Source organism: Pinus tabuliformis, chromosome 9 (assembly GCF_031772625.1).
Source record: "Pinus tabuliformis cultivar Carrire ecotype Pingquan chromosome 9, CPIR1, whole genome shotgun sequence".
Classification (NCBI taxonomy): Eukaryota; Viridiplantae; Streptophyta; class Pinopsida; order Pinales; family Pinaceae; genus Pinus; species Pinus tabuliformis.
Window position 1 is genome coordinate 1,709,323,029 of NC_142307.1, and position 20,635 is coordinate 1,709,343,663.

General features: G+C 38.6%; 1 protein-coding gene across 3 annotated transcripts in view; it reads right to left on the reverse strand.

The window, feature by feature from the left end:
• LOC149155519 (transducin family protein / WD-40 repeat family protein) overlaps nt 1-20,635 on the reverse strand; it is a 440,469-nt gene that overhangs the window by 233,079 nt on the left and 186,755 nt on the right. For all 3 annotated transcript variants that reach the window (XM_089445676.1, XM_089445674.1, XM_089445675.1), the window contains 2 exons: nt 3,427-3,499; nt 3,184-3,243 (listed from right to left, as the gene is read on the reverse strand). In XM_089445676.1, the coding sequence (XP_089301802.1) occupies nt 3,184-3,243; nt 3,427-3,499 (133 nt within the window). The remainder of the gene's footprint in view (nt 1-3,183; nt 3,244-3,426; nt 3,500-20,635) is intronic.

Here is a 20,635-nt window from a genome sequence, read left to right on the forward strand (position 1 = left end):
TTAAAGATTTTCATTCATGTTTCCAAACACAAAGCTTTAGAATATAAAGAGAAGACAACGTATGATCAAAGTAGGCTCATGAATATATCCATTATATCAAAATGGCACCCAGTGCACTGTCCAATACAAAGTTCATACTTAGCCACCAATGCAAGGATTCTTTTCTGCCTCAGCCTTAGGACAATCACTAGACTACAACAATAATAATACCAATTCTTTGCCCCTAATGAAGTCTCAAAACCCTTTATTTAATTCTGGACAAGGTCCAGAACAATCAGAGGTAAATATGTATTTATTAGTCCATTAACAAAATGTTTGCCTTTTTAAAAACATTGTATGGCTCAATGCATTGTTTCAGTTTTCTAATTTATGCCACTCAGATAACCATACTTCGACCTTGTAATTTTCAAAACTTTCTCACAGTGATAGATTATTTTAGGGCTATAAATATGCAATAAACAACAACCCAACCATTGATATGTAGGAGGCGAAACAACTTTTGACAAATGTGCTTCAGGATTTTTGTCAAAGAGCCCAGCTGGCCGAGTTGTTACCGAGCCAGTCAAGTCATTACCGAGTCGGCCAAGTTGTTACCGAGTCAATTGAGTCAATGACTGGCTCGGTAACAACCTGGCTAGCCGTTCCATTTCGGCCACCGAGCCGGCCCTACCAGGCATTGGCTCGGTCTGACTTGGCCGAATCGACTCCGACTCGGCCATTTTTTAAAAACAATGGTTCTATTACATGTAAGTACACACATTTAATGAGATTCTTGTTTTACATTTTTCATATGCATTGAATGGGATTTTCGCTGTACTAGGGCTAATTACTGCATTGCATATCTATGAAATTGTGGAATTATTATTTCTATATAACATCTCTCAATGTATGGGCCATGTATGTGAATGAAATCTCCTAGGGATTATTCTAACAATGAATTTATCTTGATAAGTCGTCTCTATTTGCAAAACAAAGTATAAAAGCTTTGAGGTCACTTGTTTTTGCCCTAAAGCCAAGCGAAGTAGTCCTTAAGGCTCCTTGACTGAAATATGAAGTCCTTTCTCATCATTCTCCTAGAATCCATTCTCCCCAAGGTCTAGACTCCATTCTCCTAGACTCATAGTCCTTACGGCACTAGTCTACCAATAGGTGATCACTCAAAGAACATGTTTCTCCACCTTTTCCCTTTCTTTTCTAGGTCTAGCTAAGTTGGGTCACCTAGGGTATCACTTTCCCAACAAAATAGCCATAGAAAAACTTTGATCTCCTAGCCTCTACTGTGTCAGTGTGTCCTCAAGGCCTCCTCCGAATTTGAAGCCATTCCGACAATGGAGTTGTGAGAGATCCCAAGCCTTAGCTCTGAGATCAAACTTGGCCCTGGTATTCCCTAGGCTAGCACCTCATAGGATCAATTTGACACCTTTAAGTGGAAATTCTTGCTTTGATCCTTTCGCCTTCCTTGTCTAGGTTAAGAACATCATTGGTTGCTAGATTCTCTCTCCTTAGCCTAGGTTGGGTCCACTTGGTCCCATGTGGTCCCATACCTTTGAAAATCAATTCTTCAATAACCATTTGAAAAGTCAAGTTCAATAAGGATTTTAGGGATTGGGAAACTCCTTTACAAAGCATATTCCTCTAACCTAGCCCTCAAATCCTCACCTCCTTATCCTAGAAATATGTGTACCTTTCTTGGAAAGGTAAGCTCCATTCTTAACTCCCTTCTAGGAAAAGGATCATTAAGGTCAATTCACATCCATTTGTTGATTCATCCTTCACAAGTGACTTTCTATATATCGGGTCTCCTCCCATCAGTGAAAGTTTGTAAAGAGTAGGGAGTCTTAGCTGAGATGACAGTGGGCTAAGCCTCCATTGTTGCCCTTGACCTAGCAGTTATCGCTTTAAAAATCCCTTTTATGCCCCCTGCTAGTTTGAGCAGTGACACAACCCATGAATAAAATCACTACAAGACCATAGCCAACCCATTCTTGCATCGTGGTTGACCTAGTCCCTACACCTTCACCATGATCATGTCACAGGTTTTGTCATCATCAACTAATTCATCTACAGCATGGTTAGATCATTAGGATACACCCTAACTGATTCATTTGGTTGTATAATGGTTGTCCCATTAATCTCCTTATATGGCCAACCCATTCAACTCTCCTCATCTATGGTCATCCCATACAATAACTTATATAAGAAAATATAGATAGTGAAAACCAAGAAAATGCTAGAATTCTTCTAGCTAAGGTTTTCATAGGGCATTAAATTCAAGGATTGAAAATCCTTCATAATATAAATAATGCTAATGATAATCCCAAAGTCTATTGCATATAATTGTAACTCTAGTGGGAAAGAAAAAAAGCTAATCACATGGATAAATATAAATTTTGTATCCATACTAAGCCACATTTATGTTGCTGTGTATCTTTCATGGAGACTGTTTAACTTGCACTTACATTGTAGGCTTGTTACAAGTATTTAGTTGTTTATGTCTAACATTGTGGTTTGCACAACATATTAAGATTCACCTGCCCCATAAAACACTTCGACCAAACTTGGATAGTATTCATTACCAAAGTGTTATGAACTCTCATGAGCACAACAAAAATGGATAATGATTGAATCTTTCCAGAAGTAGATCATACTACTCTTTTTGTGTATGGCTAGACATGTTTCTAAGTAGTTTGAACATTGAATAGAAATTCTAAAATATGATGTAAATGGACTGAGCATAGAATTGAAGTTCTACTGATGAACTGGAAGATAATGAAAGAAATCTCACAGCAAGAAGCAGCCATCAGGCCAAATTAATGAAGCTGCAGAACCAACTTTGAAAGATGCAAAACGCAAATTAGTGCTATAGAAATTAATGTCAACCTTCTATTAGTGAACTAACGTTGAGCATATTCTAACTACTTTTTTGCTAGTTTGCCCATGTTAGTATTTGAATTCCATCTTGATGGTTCTCTTGGAACATAACTTTTGTTTTCTGGAAGAGTTCAGACTTTAATCAACACCATGATAATCGGATGTTCTTCTAAACTTATGTACATAGATTTTTTAATGCTAATAAAACCACTAAAAAGACACAGTAAATTTACGATGTGTACACATATATAAGAAAACACAAAATTATTAATTAGCACAATAAAGACACTAACTAGAACATTTAGCATGTACCTCCACGGTTGTATGGCAGCTTCCTAATGGGTTCACCATCCTCAATATCCACATCAAATACTAGTCAAATACAAGTTAAAATGATCAGCATGACTAGAAAATGTAGACATGCAAATCTCGTTGAGCATAGCACAACCAATTAAAGAACAAAACAAAGTTACTTATTTTTTAAATGTGTCATATATTCAGATAAAAGTATTTATAAATGGCACAACAATTAAGAAAATAAAAAAGGCTACTTACCATAGTCATATGCAACACCATCAAGTTTTTTACGCCCTTGTAAATCGTCAGGCCCATCCACTACTTCACCAATCTGAAAAGACAAGCATTTCATGAAAAACTATTCTTGGGTACATTAATAAACATCGAAAACAACACCCCCATTCAAAAGCAAAAAATAAAAAGTATGGTTGTAAGCAATAGGCCAGACCAGAACACAGTCAAATGGATGAGAAATAACTGCAAAGCTATGCTGCAAGAAATGTTGGTGCCAAGGGCATTTCTGGACTGAAATGAAACTGAAATGTGGAAACGTGTTTCAGGCCGTACTGGCACGTTTGACGTGGGGGAAACGTGGCCCGGTATGGCCTTAAACGCGTTTCAAGGTCATACTGCAGCGTTTCCACCTTTAAGTTGTGATTTTTCTGCTTTTTTTTGTTTTTTGTTTTTATTATTTTATTGGGCGAATAAAATATCTTTTGGATGCTTCTAGATGGCTCTCACAAGTTATAAAAAGAATCTCGCCTCATTCCCTCATCACATGAATTGAGCAAGTCGTTTCACTTGGAGACGGACAATTTTAGCAAGGAGAAAAGAGGAAGAGAGCAGTGGTTTCAGCTAGGGCGTTTTCAACAGTGAGCAAAGGAGATTTCAGCAGCAAGAGAAAGAGATTTCACAAGCAAATTTGGAGTGCAGAGTTTCTAGCTACGGCAATCTTGGTTTTTGGCTCAGCGACAATTATATTCTCTTGTCTTTTCTGGCATTTTTGGGTAACTTTAGCTACAAAAAAATTAATTTCGGTAAAAAGCATTCATTTTCTTAGTTTTTTCCCACTATTTCTTCAATTTTTCAAAGGTTTATGCTTCCAAATATATGAAAAACGTTTTTTCTTTATAGATTTATTTTTTTAGTTTTTTTCCAGTAATGGCTTCCAACCAAGGTGCAAGTTCAAGCCCCAAGTCTAACCCAAGGGCTCAATATTATCCTCCCTGGAGGCATGTTCAGAAGCTTCAACAATGTGGAGGAGGTGGCTCATGGGAATGGCAATGTAATCTTTGAAGTAATTCATACAAGGACTTCTACCCAAGAGTGAAGGCACATCTTTTGCATGGAGGAGGACAAGGGATTGCAGAGTGCACAAAAATAGCATACCCATTGACGAGGAGGGCATACCAAAGAGAGCAAGATGAGGCAGATGGGATTAAAAGAAGGCATGAAGAGCTTAGTCAAGCTACTCCTCAAGCTCCACCAAACATTGAGCCAAGGATTGTAGTTGAAGCAAGGAAGAGGAGAGCCACTCAACAACATGAACAACCACCATTCAAAAATACCATAAGGGCATCCGCTTCAGTTCAAGATAGCAGAATTGCTAAATTGGTGAATGTGCAAGAAAAAGAAGAAACTGATTCTAGAGTGGCTAGGTGCATCTATGCATGTGGTATCCCATTCAATGTTGTTCGCTCTCCTTACTGGCAAAATATGATAAGGGCAATTAACAAAGCTCCTCAAGGGTACAAGGGGCCCAACTATGAGAAAGTCAGAACTCAACTTCTCAAAAATGAGAAGGAGCTTGTGAAGGATATCTTATCACCAATTCGTTCTTCCTGGAGTAGCTTTGGGGTTACCAGAGTCTCAAATGGATGGACATATAGATACAAGGCGCAGGCCATTGATAAGTATCATTGCCACTTCCCCCAGAGGAGCAATGTTTTTAAAGGAGGGAGACTACTCAGGAGAGGTAAAAGATGCACAATTCATTGTTGATGTTATTATAAAATCTATTGAACGAATAGGAACTAAAAAGGTGGTGCACGTTATCACGAATAATGCACCAGTTTGCAAAGTTGCAGGTTTAATTATTGAGGGGAGTTATGACCACATCTTTTGGACACCCTGCATTGTCCATAATCTGAATCTGATCTTAGAGGAGATCGACAACAAATTTCCATGGATAAAGGAAATCACAAGGGAAGCAAGGGAGATTGTTAAATTCATCACCAACCACCACCAATCTCAAGCAATATTTCAAGACTACTCCTAATTGGAGTTGTTAAAAGTTGTTGAGACAAGATATGCCACAAAATTCCTAATGTTGCGCCACTTTGTTGAGGTTAAGCAAGCATTAGTTTTTATGGTGGTGAGTCAACTTTGGGATGAGTGGAGACAAGCAGATTCAAAGCGGGGATATATGGTGCATAGATTGTGCCTTGATGAGGACTGGTGGAGCAAGATAGATTTCTTGCTAAAGTTCACAACCCCTGCATTTGAGCTTCTTCAGAATGTTGACACTGACCAACCTTTCTTAGGAGAGGTAAATGATGGCATGGATTTCATGGTTGAGAATACTATGGAAATCATTTCACAAGAATATCCACAGCTTTTGGTTTTTGCTGATCATTTTGCTGATTTAGCCAAGAAAATTATTGTTATTAGGTGAAACAATTTCAACACTCCATTGCACACTTTAATACATGCCTTGAACCCCAAATTTTATGATGAGGAGCTTATTGCTCAAAGCAATGGGAAGAGGAAGGCACCCCATAAGGAAAGAGAGGTGGCCAATGGGGTGAAAAAATCCCTTATGAGAATGTTTCCAGCTCATCTACATAGGGAGGTGAAGGAAGAATTTGCCAGTTTCGCTGCAGGATTAGATGATTATTCAGAGATATCAACTTTGGAGGAGAGAAGCACCATGAATCCAGTTAGGAGGTGGATTTATCATGGAGCAAATGGTGTACATTTGCAAAACCTTGCCATTCATGTTCTTTCACAAGTGGCAAGCTCTTCATTAGCAGAAAGGAATTGGAGCACCTATGGTTTTATTCATTCTATGAAGCACAACAGGTTGGGCTCACACAAGGCAAAGGATCTTGTTTATGTGCACTCCAACCTTAGCCTTGCATCTCGTAGGGGTCCAAAATATGGTAGTGGTTCTTCTAAAGAATGGGATGTTGATCTAGAAAGTCTTGATTTGGAGGTCACCCATCCCAGATCGCCTCTGGCTCAAGCGTGCTTAACTGTGGAGCTCTCCCCATAATCAAGCCCACTTAGCTTGCTACCCCACTTGCAAAACCTTAGCAAGTATTGTGCCTCATGAAACATTCAAGTAGAGCTCCCTTCACTCTTTTGTATTCAACTATCGAGGGGTTTTCGCAATGCATTATATTAGATATCATTTTTTGGGATTCAACTACGTTAAGTAAGTCATTCATCTATGAGCATTTCCATGATAGGTAGTCAAAACTAATTAATTTCTCATGATTTTTAAATAGTCCACTGAGCACTCATTGCATCAGGTGATGCTCACAGGGGTTAAGAAGTGGGATTGAAACTAGTGAAATGAATCACATAGCATCAATCATCACTTCCAGGGCTTGCACCTAGTAACCAGGACTTCCCGGGAGGTCACCCATCTCAGATCGCCTCTGGCTCAAGCGTGCTTAACTGTGGAGTTCTCCCCACAATCAAGCCCACTTAGCTTGCTACCCCATTTGAAAAATCTTAGCAAGTATTGTGCCTCATGAACCATTCAAGTAGAGGTCCCTTCACTCTTTTGTATTCAAGTATTGTCGGGTTTTCACAATGCATTATATTAGATATCATTTTTTTGGATTCAACTGCGTTAAGTAAGTCATTCATCAATGACCATTTCCATGAGAGGTAGTCGTAACTGACTAATTTCTCATGATTTTTGAATAGTCCACTTAGCACTCATTGCATCGGGTGATGCTCACAGGGGTGAAGAAGTGGGATTGAAACTAGTGAAATGAATCACATAGCGTCAATCATCACTTCCGGGGCTTGCACCCGTTAACCAAGACTTCCTGGGAGGTCACCCATCCCAGGCCGAAACTGGCTCAAGCGCGCTTAACTGTGGAGTTCTCCCCACAATTATCATAAATATCATGATAATATCATGCCACAACCCGAAATATCTTCGACGAGCCACCATAAAGTGCTTTTTTGGTTTTCTTTTACTCATTTTGCAAACAAAAAGAAGGGTATCAAGTAATGTTGGTTTAAATTCTTCTACTTGGACTTCGTATCAAGAAATTAGAATTTTATATCCCATTCAAAATTCAACAACTTGATAGTTTCCAAGATTTCAAGATTAGTAGGATTACAATGTTTTCATTGCATTTTGTCATGTGTGACAAGATTGCAACGTTTCCATTGGATTTTGACATGCGTCCAAGTATGCACTTCGATGTTGGTGGCATTAATTTTTGAACTCCTTTGTTATGACCTAGTAAAAATGTATTCTTCACTCAAGCAAAATTACTAATTTGGAATACTAAGCTTTTTCATCTTATTTTAATGCTTACAGGGTGATATTAATGATGAGGAGCCCAATATACGTAATGATTTTCATGATATAGTTGTTCTTCGTAGCATGATTTTTTTCCTTGTTGATCTATTTTGGTTCAAATATAGACTGCACTCAGTGTTATTTTGGTTATATGCACCTTACTTGCTATATACATGAACATAAACCCTTACTTGCAAGGTGGACCGTAGCACAAGTAGAGGAGATTATAACCTAGCTTCAACTTCTTCTAAGGACGTCAAAGTTCAATGCCAACCCCAGGACTTCCTTCCTACAAAGGAAAAGCCATTTCTAGACCCATTACCTCTTCCTATAAAAGGGGCAGAGGGAATCACTAGTTTATTTATCTATTTTCATTATAGATGACTCATGATGTTATGAAACCAACTCACAAAAATATAGAAAAGATAGATCAACGCCTTAGAAATAAGCCTCTTTGAGAAGGCAACCTCCTTTACATTACACAAATTAACAATTCTTAAATGATTCAAATGACAAAACCTCCTTTCTATATATAAGAGTCTAAGGGGTCACAATATAACCAAGCCGACCTAACAATAATAATATAAAGGCACAAAAATAACAATAGAGGGATTCTATGGGGCACAATAATAACAATATGGGGACCATAGGGGCACAACAATAATAATAAGGGATACAATGACAATAGTAATGGGGGAATCACTAATATTATAGGGACCTAACATGCCCCTCTCCTTCAAAAAAGTGTTGTCCTCAACACTTGAGTAGTTCTGGATGCTTTTGTATAAAATTCTCATCCTCCCATGTGGAATCTTCAGCGGATAAGTTCTTCCACTTGATGAGATATTCCGAAATTGATCGATTTCGTAGTTGTCGAGTTCTTGTTTCCGTGACTGCTTCCGGTTCCAATATAATTTTTCCTTCCTCGTCAAGTTCTGGCAATATTGTTTGAACTGGGAGCTTGTCGCCTATAACCTTCTTTAGACATGAAACATGGAAAACTGAGTGCACTCTAGAAGCTGCAGAAAACTCCAATTTGTACGCCATAGTACCAATCTTTTGCAACACCTTGTACGGACCATAATACTTTGGTGATAATTTATTATCCTTCTTAGCTTGCTTGAGGGACATTTGTTTATATGGTTGTAGCCGTAGGAATGCCCAGTCACCTACATCAAAACCTCTTTTGCTATGATGTTGATCCGCCTGTTGTTTCATTCTACTGTGCGCCAACGTGACGTTAATCTTTAAGAGTTGGAGAACTTGTTGTTGATGCTCGATGTGATGCTCCACTGCTTGAACCTTAGAATTTTCTCTTAAATATGATGTGATGGATGGTGGATGATATCCATAAAGTGCCATAAATGGGGTCATTTTTGCTGCAGTATGGAAGGAAGTGTTATACCACCATTCAGCGAAAGGTAACCATTTGACCCATTGTGTCTGTTTATCAGATACAAAGCAACGAAGATATCCTTCCAAACATTTGTTTACTATCTCAGTTTGCCCATCAGATTGAGGATGATAAGATGAGCTATGAGCTAACTGAGTACCGAGACAAAAAAACAATTATGTCCAAAAATTTCCAGTGAAAATGGGATCTCTGTCGCTTACAATAATCTTTGGGTTTCCATGTAGCTTTTGAATTGTTTCCATAAATGCAATAAAAACTGTACTGGCTTTAAATGGATGTGATAATGCACAAAAGTGTGCATACTTGGTAAGTCTGTCAACTACCACCATGATGACACTCTTTCCTTCGGACTTGGGTAAACCTGTGATAAAATCCATTGAAACCTCCTCCCAACGTTGGCATGGAATGAATAAAGGTCCTAATAGATCTAGGGTCTTAATTGTTTCAACTTTATTTTGTTGGCAAACCAAACATTCCGCCACAAACTTTTGAATATCCGATTTAAGGCCATCCCAAAAAAAATCCTTATTAACCCTGTGGTAAGTTTTAAAAAATCCTAAGTGCCCTCCTAAGGGAGAAGTGTGCAATTCCATAAGAATCTTTTGTTTGAGTTGGGAACTCTTACATAGGTATAAGAGATATTTGTACCATAATGAATCATTTTTCCAGCTAAATGTATCAGATGTACTGGAATCTTGTTGTAACTTTCAAATGAGTGCCCAAACTTCTTCGTCATTCTTCCATTCTTCCCCTGCTTCGTTTATCCAATCTGGTTGGATAATAGAAATGGCACACAACAATGCTTCCACATCCTCATCCTTTCTTGAAAGTGCATCTGCCACAACATTTTGCTTCCCTTTTTTGTAGATGATTTCAAAGTCATAACCCAACATCCTTGTGACCCATTTTTGTTGCTCTTCAGAGGATAATCTTTGTTCTAAAAAGTGTTTAAGACTATCATAATCCGTTTTTACCTTGAAGTGTCTTCGCATTAGGTAGGGTCGTCATTTCTTAAGTGCATGTACTATTGCCAACAATTCCTTCTCATCAATAGTTTTGTGTAAATACTTTCCCTTGATTGGATGACTTTCGAAAGCAATGGGTCTTTCATCTTGCATTAAAACAACAAGAATTCCATTTCCTGAAGCATCACATTCCACAATAAAGGTTTTTGTGAAGTTCGGCGTAGCTAAGACCGGTGCTTGGCACATTGCCTCTTTAAGATGTTCGAAGGCATTTGTTGCTTCTGGAGTCCATGAGAATGCATCTTTCTTCAATAATGTTGTTAGAGGTGCTGCTATTCTCCCATAATTCTTAACAAACTTGCGATAATACCCTGTCAACCCGAGAAATCCTCGCAGATGCTTTATGGATGTGGGGATTTTCCATTCCATAATGGCTTTAATTTTGCTAGGGTCTACCTCAAGAGATACAATATGACCCAAATATTCCACTTCTTGTACTCCAAAGAAACATTTGGAGCTTTTTGCATATAATTGTTTGTCCTCCAATAGTTTGAGCACCCTGTCAACATGTTCAACATGATCCTTCCAAGACTTGTTGTAGATTAGTATATCATCAAAAAATACTAACACAAATTTTCTAAGGGTGGGTTTGAAAATGGAATTCATCAAACCTTGAAATGTAGAAGGTGCATTGGTAAGGCCAAAAGGCATGACCAAAAAAATTCATAATGACCCTCATGAGTTCTAAATGTTGTTTTCGGAATGTCTTCAGTCTTCATTCTGATCTGATGATATCCTGAATGAAGATCCAACTTGGTGAAGTAAATTGATCCATGCAATTCATCCAATAATTCATCAATGACATGAATGGGAAATTTATCTTTAATAGTTTGCCTGTTGAGCTCCCTATCATCCGGACACATGTGCCATGATCCATCCTTCGTGTGCACCAATACTACTAGAGCAGAAAAAGAACTTCGACTAGGTTGAATTATACCAGCCTCTAGCATTTCTGCAACCATACATTCAATTTCACTCTTTTGGGCATAGGGATATCTATACACCCTAAGGTTTGGAGGAACACTTCCTGGAATCAAATGAATAGCATGATCATAATCACGAATAGGTGGGAGACCTTTGGGAGTCTCAAATACCTTGGAATGATTGTCCAATACTTTTTGGAGATCTGGAGAAATAGATGATTTCGATGTGGGAACCTCTAGCGAACATAATTGTGCAATTACACCTCGTTGTTCCTTCTTTAGAAGCTTTGTCATACTGTTAGAGTTGATTATCTTTCCCAGTTTCCCTGCCATACCCCTTAATTCAACTTCCTTTCCTTCCACGGAAAATTTCATGAAAAGTTGTTGAAAATTAAAAGCTATTGTCCCCAAGGATTGTAGCCATTGGGCTCCTAGTACAACATCAGCACCACCCATTGGAATGGAAAGCATTGGGCTATTCAATACATATTCCCCATGGATAGCTTGATATTATGGCACTTTCAAAAGCAATTTATGGTTCCCCCACTTGCAACCATCACTTGACACTCTGGTGCTAGATATAGGAAGCAATTCAATTCATTTGCTATCTTACAATGAATAAAATTATAGGTACTTTCGAATCAATCAACACTATTACCTTTTTCTTCTTGATATGTCCTTCTATCTTGATAGTTTGAGGAGTGGTAATTCCAGCCAATGCATTACAAGATATGGTCGGATTCTTTTCTTCTTTATCTAGGGTTTGTTCCTGGACTATATCCTCTTCTTTTGACATTTCTTGATCCTTTTCTTTCTCCTCTTCACAATCTATGTAGAATAATTTCTTCTCAACACACTTATGACCTTTAGTGTATTTGTTATCACAACTGTAACAAAGCCCTTTTGTTCTTTTTTCTTCCAATTGTTGTGGTGTCAACCTTGTAGGTTGTGGAAGACTAGGGGCCACAACACTTCCATCTTTATAGTTGTGAGTGGTAGGCTTCCTGGTTGCCATAATTTTGCTTTCCATTTTTCTTGCTAACCTAAATGCCTTCTCCAATGAATCAGGTTCTCAAAGGCGAACCTCATGTTGGATATTGTCCTTTAAAGTCCCTATGAACACATCAATCCTATGCTCCTCTGGAATATCTTTTACCCTTATGTTCAATTTTCGGAAGTCCTCAATGTGCTCCATCATTGAACCTTTTTGTTTGAGATTTATCAATTGGCAAAAAAAGGTGTTGCTTTTTGTATCCTCATAATGTGCTATCATTTCTTCCGTAAAAATTGCCCAAGTGACAATTTGTTTACGAGAGCAAAGCCATCGATACCATACAAACTGATTTGGTTCCAAATATAAAGTTGCAATATGTACCTTTTGTGTGTTTTGCACATTATGGAGATCGAAAAATTGTTCCATCTGTAGCATCCATGTTCCGAGATCCTTGCCATCAAACTTCTTCATATTGATTTTTGGAACATGGTGGATCTTCAATCCAACATTAGAGTCTATGAAATCATGATTAACATTTCTTTTGTTCTCATCATGAGTTTCCTTTACTACCCTTTCACCATTAGTGACCATTTCTTGTAGCAACTTATTCAAATTTATCTTCAATTCTTCCATCTTATCGTCCATGCCATTCATCTTAGCTTCCATCTTAGCGTCCATGCCATTCATCTTAGCTTCCATGCCATTCATATTATCTTCCACGCCATTCATCTTGGCTTCATTTACCTTTAGTGAGAGTGAAATCTGTTGTACTTGGTCTTGTAATTTTGATATATCATGTTGCATTTCTTCCTCTCCTTCATGAGTCATGCTAGAGCTTTCAGGTTGCTTACTAGGTGTTTCCATTTTCTTTCTTTGAAGCATTAATTGATGCTAATAATTCTTCACTATTCCCTTTGAATTCCTTCAAACTAATTTTTCAAACCACTCTTATGCAAAATTAAAAATTACTCCTTTTTTTTCACTTTGTAAGAGCTCGATATTGAATCTGTTGTATCTCTGTAACTGCAGATCTTGAATATCTGAAATCTTGTCCTGCGGTAGCCCTTTGAGTCCTCTTTCTAACCCCGCAACTCTGATCAAGATTGGATTCTCCAAGGAAGAGTAGTGCCAAATCTCCCACGGTGACCTGATTATAGACTAGTTCAGTTGAGCGAACTTGTATGACGTGACACGTGTTACTGTTTCAACCTTAGTACCTGAAACTGATATACAGAAAACTACAAGCCGTCCTCTTTCTCAAACTTCTTACGGAATTTCAATTTGATGCTCAAAACAAAAGCTATGGCGATTTTCCCCCGATCACCTGTTTGGAATGTCATTTGGGAGTCTGCAAAAACCCTAACTTCCTCATATCATACCTCCACAAATATAGCGAGACAAGCTTTGAAATTCGGACCCGAAGTTCAGAACGATTTCAACTCAAATGGGTTTTCTTGTAGCTTCTGAAACGTCACAGGAAAAAAGTTATAGCGAAAATTCCACGATGACTTGCTTGGAGCAGCAAAACCCTAGAATCCAAAGCTCTGATACCAAATGTTATGAAACCAGCTCACAAAAAGATAGAAAAGATAGATCAACGCCTTAGAAATAAGCCTCTTCAAAGGGGCAACCTCCTTTACATTACACAAATGAACAATTCTTAGATGATTCAAATGACAAAACCTCCTTTCTATATATAGGAGTCTAAGGGGTCACAATATAACCAAGCCAACCTAACAATAATAATATAAAGGCATAAAAATAACAATAGAAGGATTCTATGGGGCACAATAATAACAATATGGGGACCATAGGGGCACAACAATAATAATAAGGGATACAACGACAATAGTAATGGGGGAATCACTAATATTATAGGGACCTAACACATGATGATGAGATACATTTATTATATAATTTGATGATATTTGGAGGCTTTGGAATCAGGACTCGAGACATGATTCAACTTTGGTGTGTGATGTTTCACTAGACATCTTATACATGTTACATGTATGTTTCTTTCCATATTTATGTGGCAATGGACTTATTTTATCTTCTTGTTGCTTTACATGTTTAAACGAAAATTTTAAAAATTACTATATTGCATTTTTTTAATTTTGTTGATATTTTTCATAGAGTTTTCAATATTATCCTTTCTAGATATTTTCACCAGCATGGTACTTCCAAAATTGGAAATGACATGGTGTTAGGAGCAGAATGGTTGATGCAGTTAGGAACGTTGAATTTTCCATAGGCCCTAGATATGATTTGAGGCCAATCACACGCACAAACACACTAGGAACCCTCAACTTACTAGCACTTTGCACAAAGGAATTCTTCAGCAGTGAAATCAATTAAGTATACAGAGATTTGAGCCCAAAGCTTGATTATTTTATTAATCCATCAACAAAAGAAACTTGGGGCTCCTATACCAAGGATCATCTACCTCAATCACTAGTACAACAAGTATAAATAGTATACAAAAACATAGGGCTTGCGATCTGTTGCTTCAGATCTACAATCTGCCCAATAAGAAGAAAAGAACAAATACACGACTTACTTGCTGAAGTAACCCTTTTACCACCACCCTTTCCAATCCTCATTTGCCATTGACACCTGGTTATCCTTTACCATCAACACGTAGCGATCTGGCTCCTTCTAGATCTCTGACCAACTCAACTTCTCACAGTGAATTAGCTCTGTCAAACTCACTGTACAATCAACCTCAGAATACTTTAGCAACTCACAGTGACTTAGATCCTTTAAGGTCACTGTATATTAGCCCTCGACAACACTCTGCTCACAATTACATTTGTGAACAGACTTCAGAAAATACGCTCAGCTTCTCACAGTGGCTTGGTCCTTCAAGACACTGTATATCTAGCCCTTTTCTTTGTTGTCCAAACACCCTTTGCTGAACAGGCTTCAAACCTCCAACTCAACAACCCAATCACTTCAACCCTCCACCCTGCCTCATGACCTTGCTCTCTATTTGAGGTACTTCGTTGCCTCTGTCCACAATCTAAGGTCAATCTCGGCCTCTGTTAGGGCTCAACCTACCACAGGACTTCAGTGAAATTTCTAACGACTTTTGGTCTTCCATAGTAGGTTGTCTTGAGGCTTGTCGAGCCTCTTCCCAGTGCTCAACCCTCTTTCCTAACTCAGAACGGAACTCGCACTTAACACAAAATGTTTGGTAACCTCCTACACCTTATCTCAGCCTAGGCAGAGCCCTTTTAGGGCACAAATTACACATAGAATTCTTTGCAACCTTCCACCTGTGCAATATCAGCTTCTTTCAACACAAGATAGCCCATACACTTTGCTCCTTGTTGTGGTTGAGGTTTTGTGTCTACAATATGGGTTGTTATTTTTGGTTTTGTTTATACTCATCGAACAACTTTGACCTCGGCCCTCCACAGATCTATGTTCATACTCGACCTACTTCAGCAGCTTGGACAGATATGTTCTGTTAGGATATTCCGACACATAGGAAATAGTTAAGTATAACTTGGTCTAGTATAGAGTTAGGTAAAGTGTGTTTCTTTACTATCTACATTTTGTAACTTACAATCCGACGGTCACAATATGTAGTGATCCGACGGTTCATTCTCTTCTCGGTATTACCGACACTTGATCCGTGGCTTAACACCCGATTGGTCCATGAGCTCTATTTAAAGAGCATGGAGAGTCATTTGTAGGTTAACCCGTCCATGAGAGAAGCTTATGTAAATTTTCATTCTATTATTAATAAATTGCCTGAAGTGGCCGCGTTGGCTCAGGCCGTGGACTGTTTCCCTCTTTGAGGGTTTTAACCACGTCAAAAGTACTGGTGTATTGATCTGTGATCTGTTTGTGAGCGGTGTCCTTCGGTGTCCTTTGATCTATTGGGTTTTGTGCTTTTTTGTTTTGTAGGGAAAAAGAGCTTTCTCAAAGCAGCACGCAACCCAAAGCTTCAACCCCCCCCTCTCTCTCTCTCTCAAACTTTTTGTATAGCTCACTTGGTCCAAAGCTAATTTATGAGAGTAGAGGTCTTGAGTTCAAGTCTCCCTTTTGTGGGGGCGGATTTTTCATTTCCGCACATTCCCGCATTTCGTCGGCATCTTCATCAAATTTTCTTCAAAAAGCCATAACTTCTTCATCCGGAAGCCGTTTTCAGAACCGTTTTTTTTTAAACAGCCTAATTTTTCGAGATCTTTCCATTGGAAAACTTAGTTTCAGCATCTATAGCTTCAGTTTCTGTTAAAATGGAAAGTCCATGCCAAGTTATTCTTGACAGCACCAACTACTTCCAATGGTGGTCCTACATTGTGGATTTACTTAGAAGTAAAGGTCTCTACAGAATAGCCTCAGCTCAAGAAACCAAACTGAAAAATGAAGATAAGGCAGCTAAATGGGAAAATAGGCAAGATCAAGCACGTGGGTTGATAGGGATGTCTATTTCTCCAGATCTTAGATTCCATATTGTAGAACTTGATACTCCTGATGAACCATTGAAATAGATTACTAAAGTTTTTGGAATCAAAAATGAACTTAGAGCCCATCAACTTGAAAATGAGTTGCTTACATTGGACCCCAATAATTTTTCTTGCATTGAAGATTTTTTGTCCAAGTTCAAAACCCTTAGACTTCTCTTGGAAGGTGTTAAGGTTAAGAAAGAAGATAGTAACCTTATCTATTCCATTCTTACTAAGTTGGGACCAGCCTACTCTATGTTTGTTTCCACCTTCCATTCTACAAGAGAAGCCTTCATTTCTCAAGGACAAGACTGCAAGTCCCCTTCCTTTGATTCTTTTTGTGATTATTTAATAAGAGAACAAGAAAAACTCTTACACCTTGGTCTTCTTAATCTTGGAAACTCTTCTAAGAAAGCGTTAGCCGCCCAGCAGCAACCAAATCCAAAGAATCCTAAGAAATTGTATCCTAAAAGGAATGGTCCTAAACCAAACAAGGGTCCTAAACAATTTCAGCCTCAAAATGAAAAATCATTTCAACAAAATGATAAGACAAATAAAAACAAAGGGAAGAAGACTGATAGACATTGCAACTTTTGTAATAGAGATGGCCACTTAGAATCCAAATGCTTTAAGAAGATGGAAGACTTGGAAGCAGCAATGAAGAAGCATAACATCCATTTGGAGCACTCTTCAACTTCAACTTCATCTTCAGGAATGGCACTTTCTGCATGTGGTTGTCAAGCATCTCGGTCTGGCTATGCACTAAATGTATCTTCTTCTTCTCATTCTCATGAGTGGCTCATTGATTCTGGAGCTTCTTATCACATGGCCAAAAACAAAGCCATGTTTTCTTCTTTAAATGATTGTAACACCAAAAATATATATGTTGGTGATGATAGATCTCTTAGTGTTGTAGGGACTGGAACTGTTCATATAGACAATGGTCAGTTTAATAATGTATTATGTGTTCCAACCTTATCCTGCAACCTTCTATCTGTATATCAGATAACACATTCAGGTCAAGATAAAATCGTTGAATTTTCACCTCACGATGTTGTAATTAAGGACCTAAGAGATCCTAGACAGATTTTAGCTACTGGCATTGCTGATGATTCTACAAGGTTGTATAAGTTTCACAACTTTGGGTCATCAAATCTCCCCTCGGTATTTGTTGCTCATAATGATGAAGTGAGCAAACTTTGGCATGAGCGATTTGGTCACTTAAACTATCGCTCCCTTCAGAATCTATGTAAATAAAATATGGTGACAGGTCTTCCAATGGTATCTTGCAGAGATGGTGTTTGTTCCGGATGTGTACTCGGAAAACATCATCGGGACAGTTTTGAAAAACGTGCCTCTTGGCACGCCTCAGCCCCTTTACAGCGCGTGCATAGTGATTTATGTGGTCCACTTCCAGTTGTTTCATTCTCTGGCTACAAGTATTTCTTAACTTTCATTGATGATTTCTCCAGACGCACTTGGGTATACTTCTTAAAACTCAAGAGTGAAGTATTTAACATGTTCTTGGCCTTTAAGGCCTTTGTTGAAAAACAATCTGGACATCAAATTCTTAAGCTAAGATCTGATAATGGCGGAGAATATGTTAACAACAAATTCATCAACTTTTGCACTGAAAATGGAATTCAAATGCAACATACTGTTCCATATACTCCACAACAAAATGGTGTAGCTGAAAGGAAGAATCGCACCTTAAAGGAAATGGCTAATTGTATGCTTCAATCTAAAGGACTTAGTCTTAATTATTGGGCAGAAGCAATTAACTGTGCAAATTACATAATAAATCGCACTCCTACTAAGGTTTTAAAGAGAAGAAGCATGGAGCTCAATCAAACCAGATGTAAGTCACTTTCGTGTTTTTGGAAGTGAACCATGGGCCCATATTCCAGATGAGAAACATAAAGCTTTAGAGCCTAAGAGTGAAAAATGTATTTTTGTTGGATATTCTGAAGATGTCAAAGGATATAGACTTATTCCACTTAAGTCCAAAAATGTTATCATTAGAAGAGATGTAAAGTTTGCTGAAAATATATCGGCCTACGAGCCTAGTTCGGCGGATGTGCCACCTCTCCCTATCTCTTCTACTTTTGAAAATATTTCTTCTTCAGATGATGAAAGCGAGGATGAAAATCCTCCCCCACCTTCTCAGGATCCTCCTTCAGCTCCTCAGCTTCCAAAATGGGTCCGCGCTACTCGGGATGCAGCAGGGGATCTTTCCGGTGATCCTACAGATCAGCGACGTACACGTTCTCAGTTTGATAGAGCCTCTTCTTTACTGGCTCAAGCTTCAGTGAATTATGATCCTAACACCTTTGCAGAAGCTTCAGGCCATCCAGATTGGGAAGCAGCTATGAATGAAGAATATCATTCATTATTGGCAAATGATACATGGGATCTTGTTCCTCTACCAAAGGGACGAAAACTTGTTAGATGCAAATGGGTTTACAGAACCAAGTATGGACCAGATGGGAAAGTTGATAAACATAAAGCTCGTCTTGTTCCTAAGGGTTTTTCACAAGTTGAAGGCATTGACTACACTGAAACCTTCTCCCCTGTTGCCAAAATGAACTCTATCCGCCTTGTTCTTTCCCTTGCTGCCTCTTTCAAATGGGAAGTCCATCAGATGGATGTTAAATCTGCCTTCTTGCATGGGGACTTGCATGAAGAAATCTATATGGAACAACCTATTGGCTTTATACAAACAGACTCCAACCTTGTATGTCGGCTTAAGAAATCCCTTTATGGTCTCAAGCAAGCTCCTCGAGCTTGGTATGCCAAAATGGATAAATTTCTTTTAGAATCTGGCTTTTCTAGGTGTCATTCTGACAATACTGTCTACACCAAGAAAGTGGGCAAGTCTCTTATCATTCTTGTTCTTTATGTTGATGATCTTATCCTCACTGGTAGTGATCCCAACCTTATCAACCATGTGAAGTCCAGCCTTAAAAAGAAGTTTGAAATGACAGACTTAGGACACTTACATCATTTTCTTGGTCTTCAAGTCTTGCAATCCAAGGAAGGTATTTCCCTTTCCCAGTTCAAGTATGCCTGTGATATTCTACGCCATTTTCACATGGAAGACTGTAAGCCAGCCCCTTCTCCCTTTCAGTCTGGATTTAACTTTCAGTCACTTGTACTTCTCCTGAAGTTGATGCTACCTTATACCGTCAACTTGTAGGAAAACTTTTGTATCTAACCCATACTCGTCCTGACTTTCCTTTGTTGTTGGCCTTGTTGCTCGGTTTATGCAAAACCCACGTGAAAGTCATTGGAAAGCAGCTAAAAGAATACTTCGTTATGTTCGAGGTACAGTTCAGTTTGGGATTCATTACAGTGCCGAAGCATCTCCTCTATTGGTTGGTTTCACTGATTCCGATTGGGCTGGTGACCCTGATGATCAGAAGTCTACTGCAGGTTATGTGTTCACTCTTGGTTCAAGACCTATTACATGGGCTTGCAAGAAACAAGGTGCCATTTCTCTTTCTTCAGCAGAAGCAGAGTATCGTGGTGCCGTAGAAGCTAGTAAGGAAGCCTTGTGGCTTCGTCAGATCCTGTCAGACTTTGGCTTTCAGCAACAGCATCCGACTACACTTTGGTGTGATAATCAAAGTGCCATTCAACTATGCAAAGATCCAGTCCAACATCAGCGCAGTAAACACATTGAACTGCACATGCACTTCATCAGAAAGCTCATCCACGACCATGTCCTTGAAGTGTAATATTGTTCAACAGATGATCAAGTTGCAGACATCTTTACAAAGGCTCTCACAGAGGCAAAGTTCACTAAACTTCAATTTATGGTTGGAGTTCAGGAAGTTGTCACTAAGGGGGGATAGGCTCTAGTGCCTCCTTCCTTCTCCTATTGTGTCATATTTGTAAATCCTTCAATCCTATCCCAAGTTGTTCTTAAAGCGGGATGTTAGGATATTCCGACACATAGGAAATAGTTAAGTATAACTTGGTCTAGTATAGAGTTAGGTAAAGTGTGTTTCTTTACTATGTGCATTTTGTAACTTACAATCCGACGATCACGATATGTAGTGATCCGACAGTTCATTCTCTCCTCGGTATTACCAACACTTGATCCGTG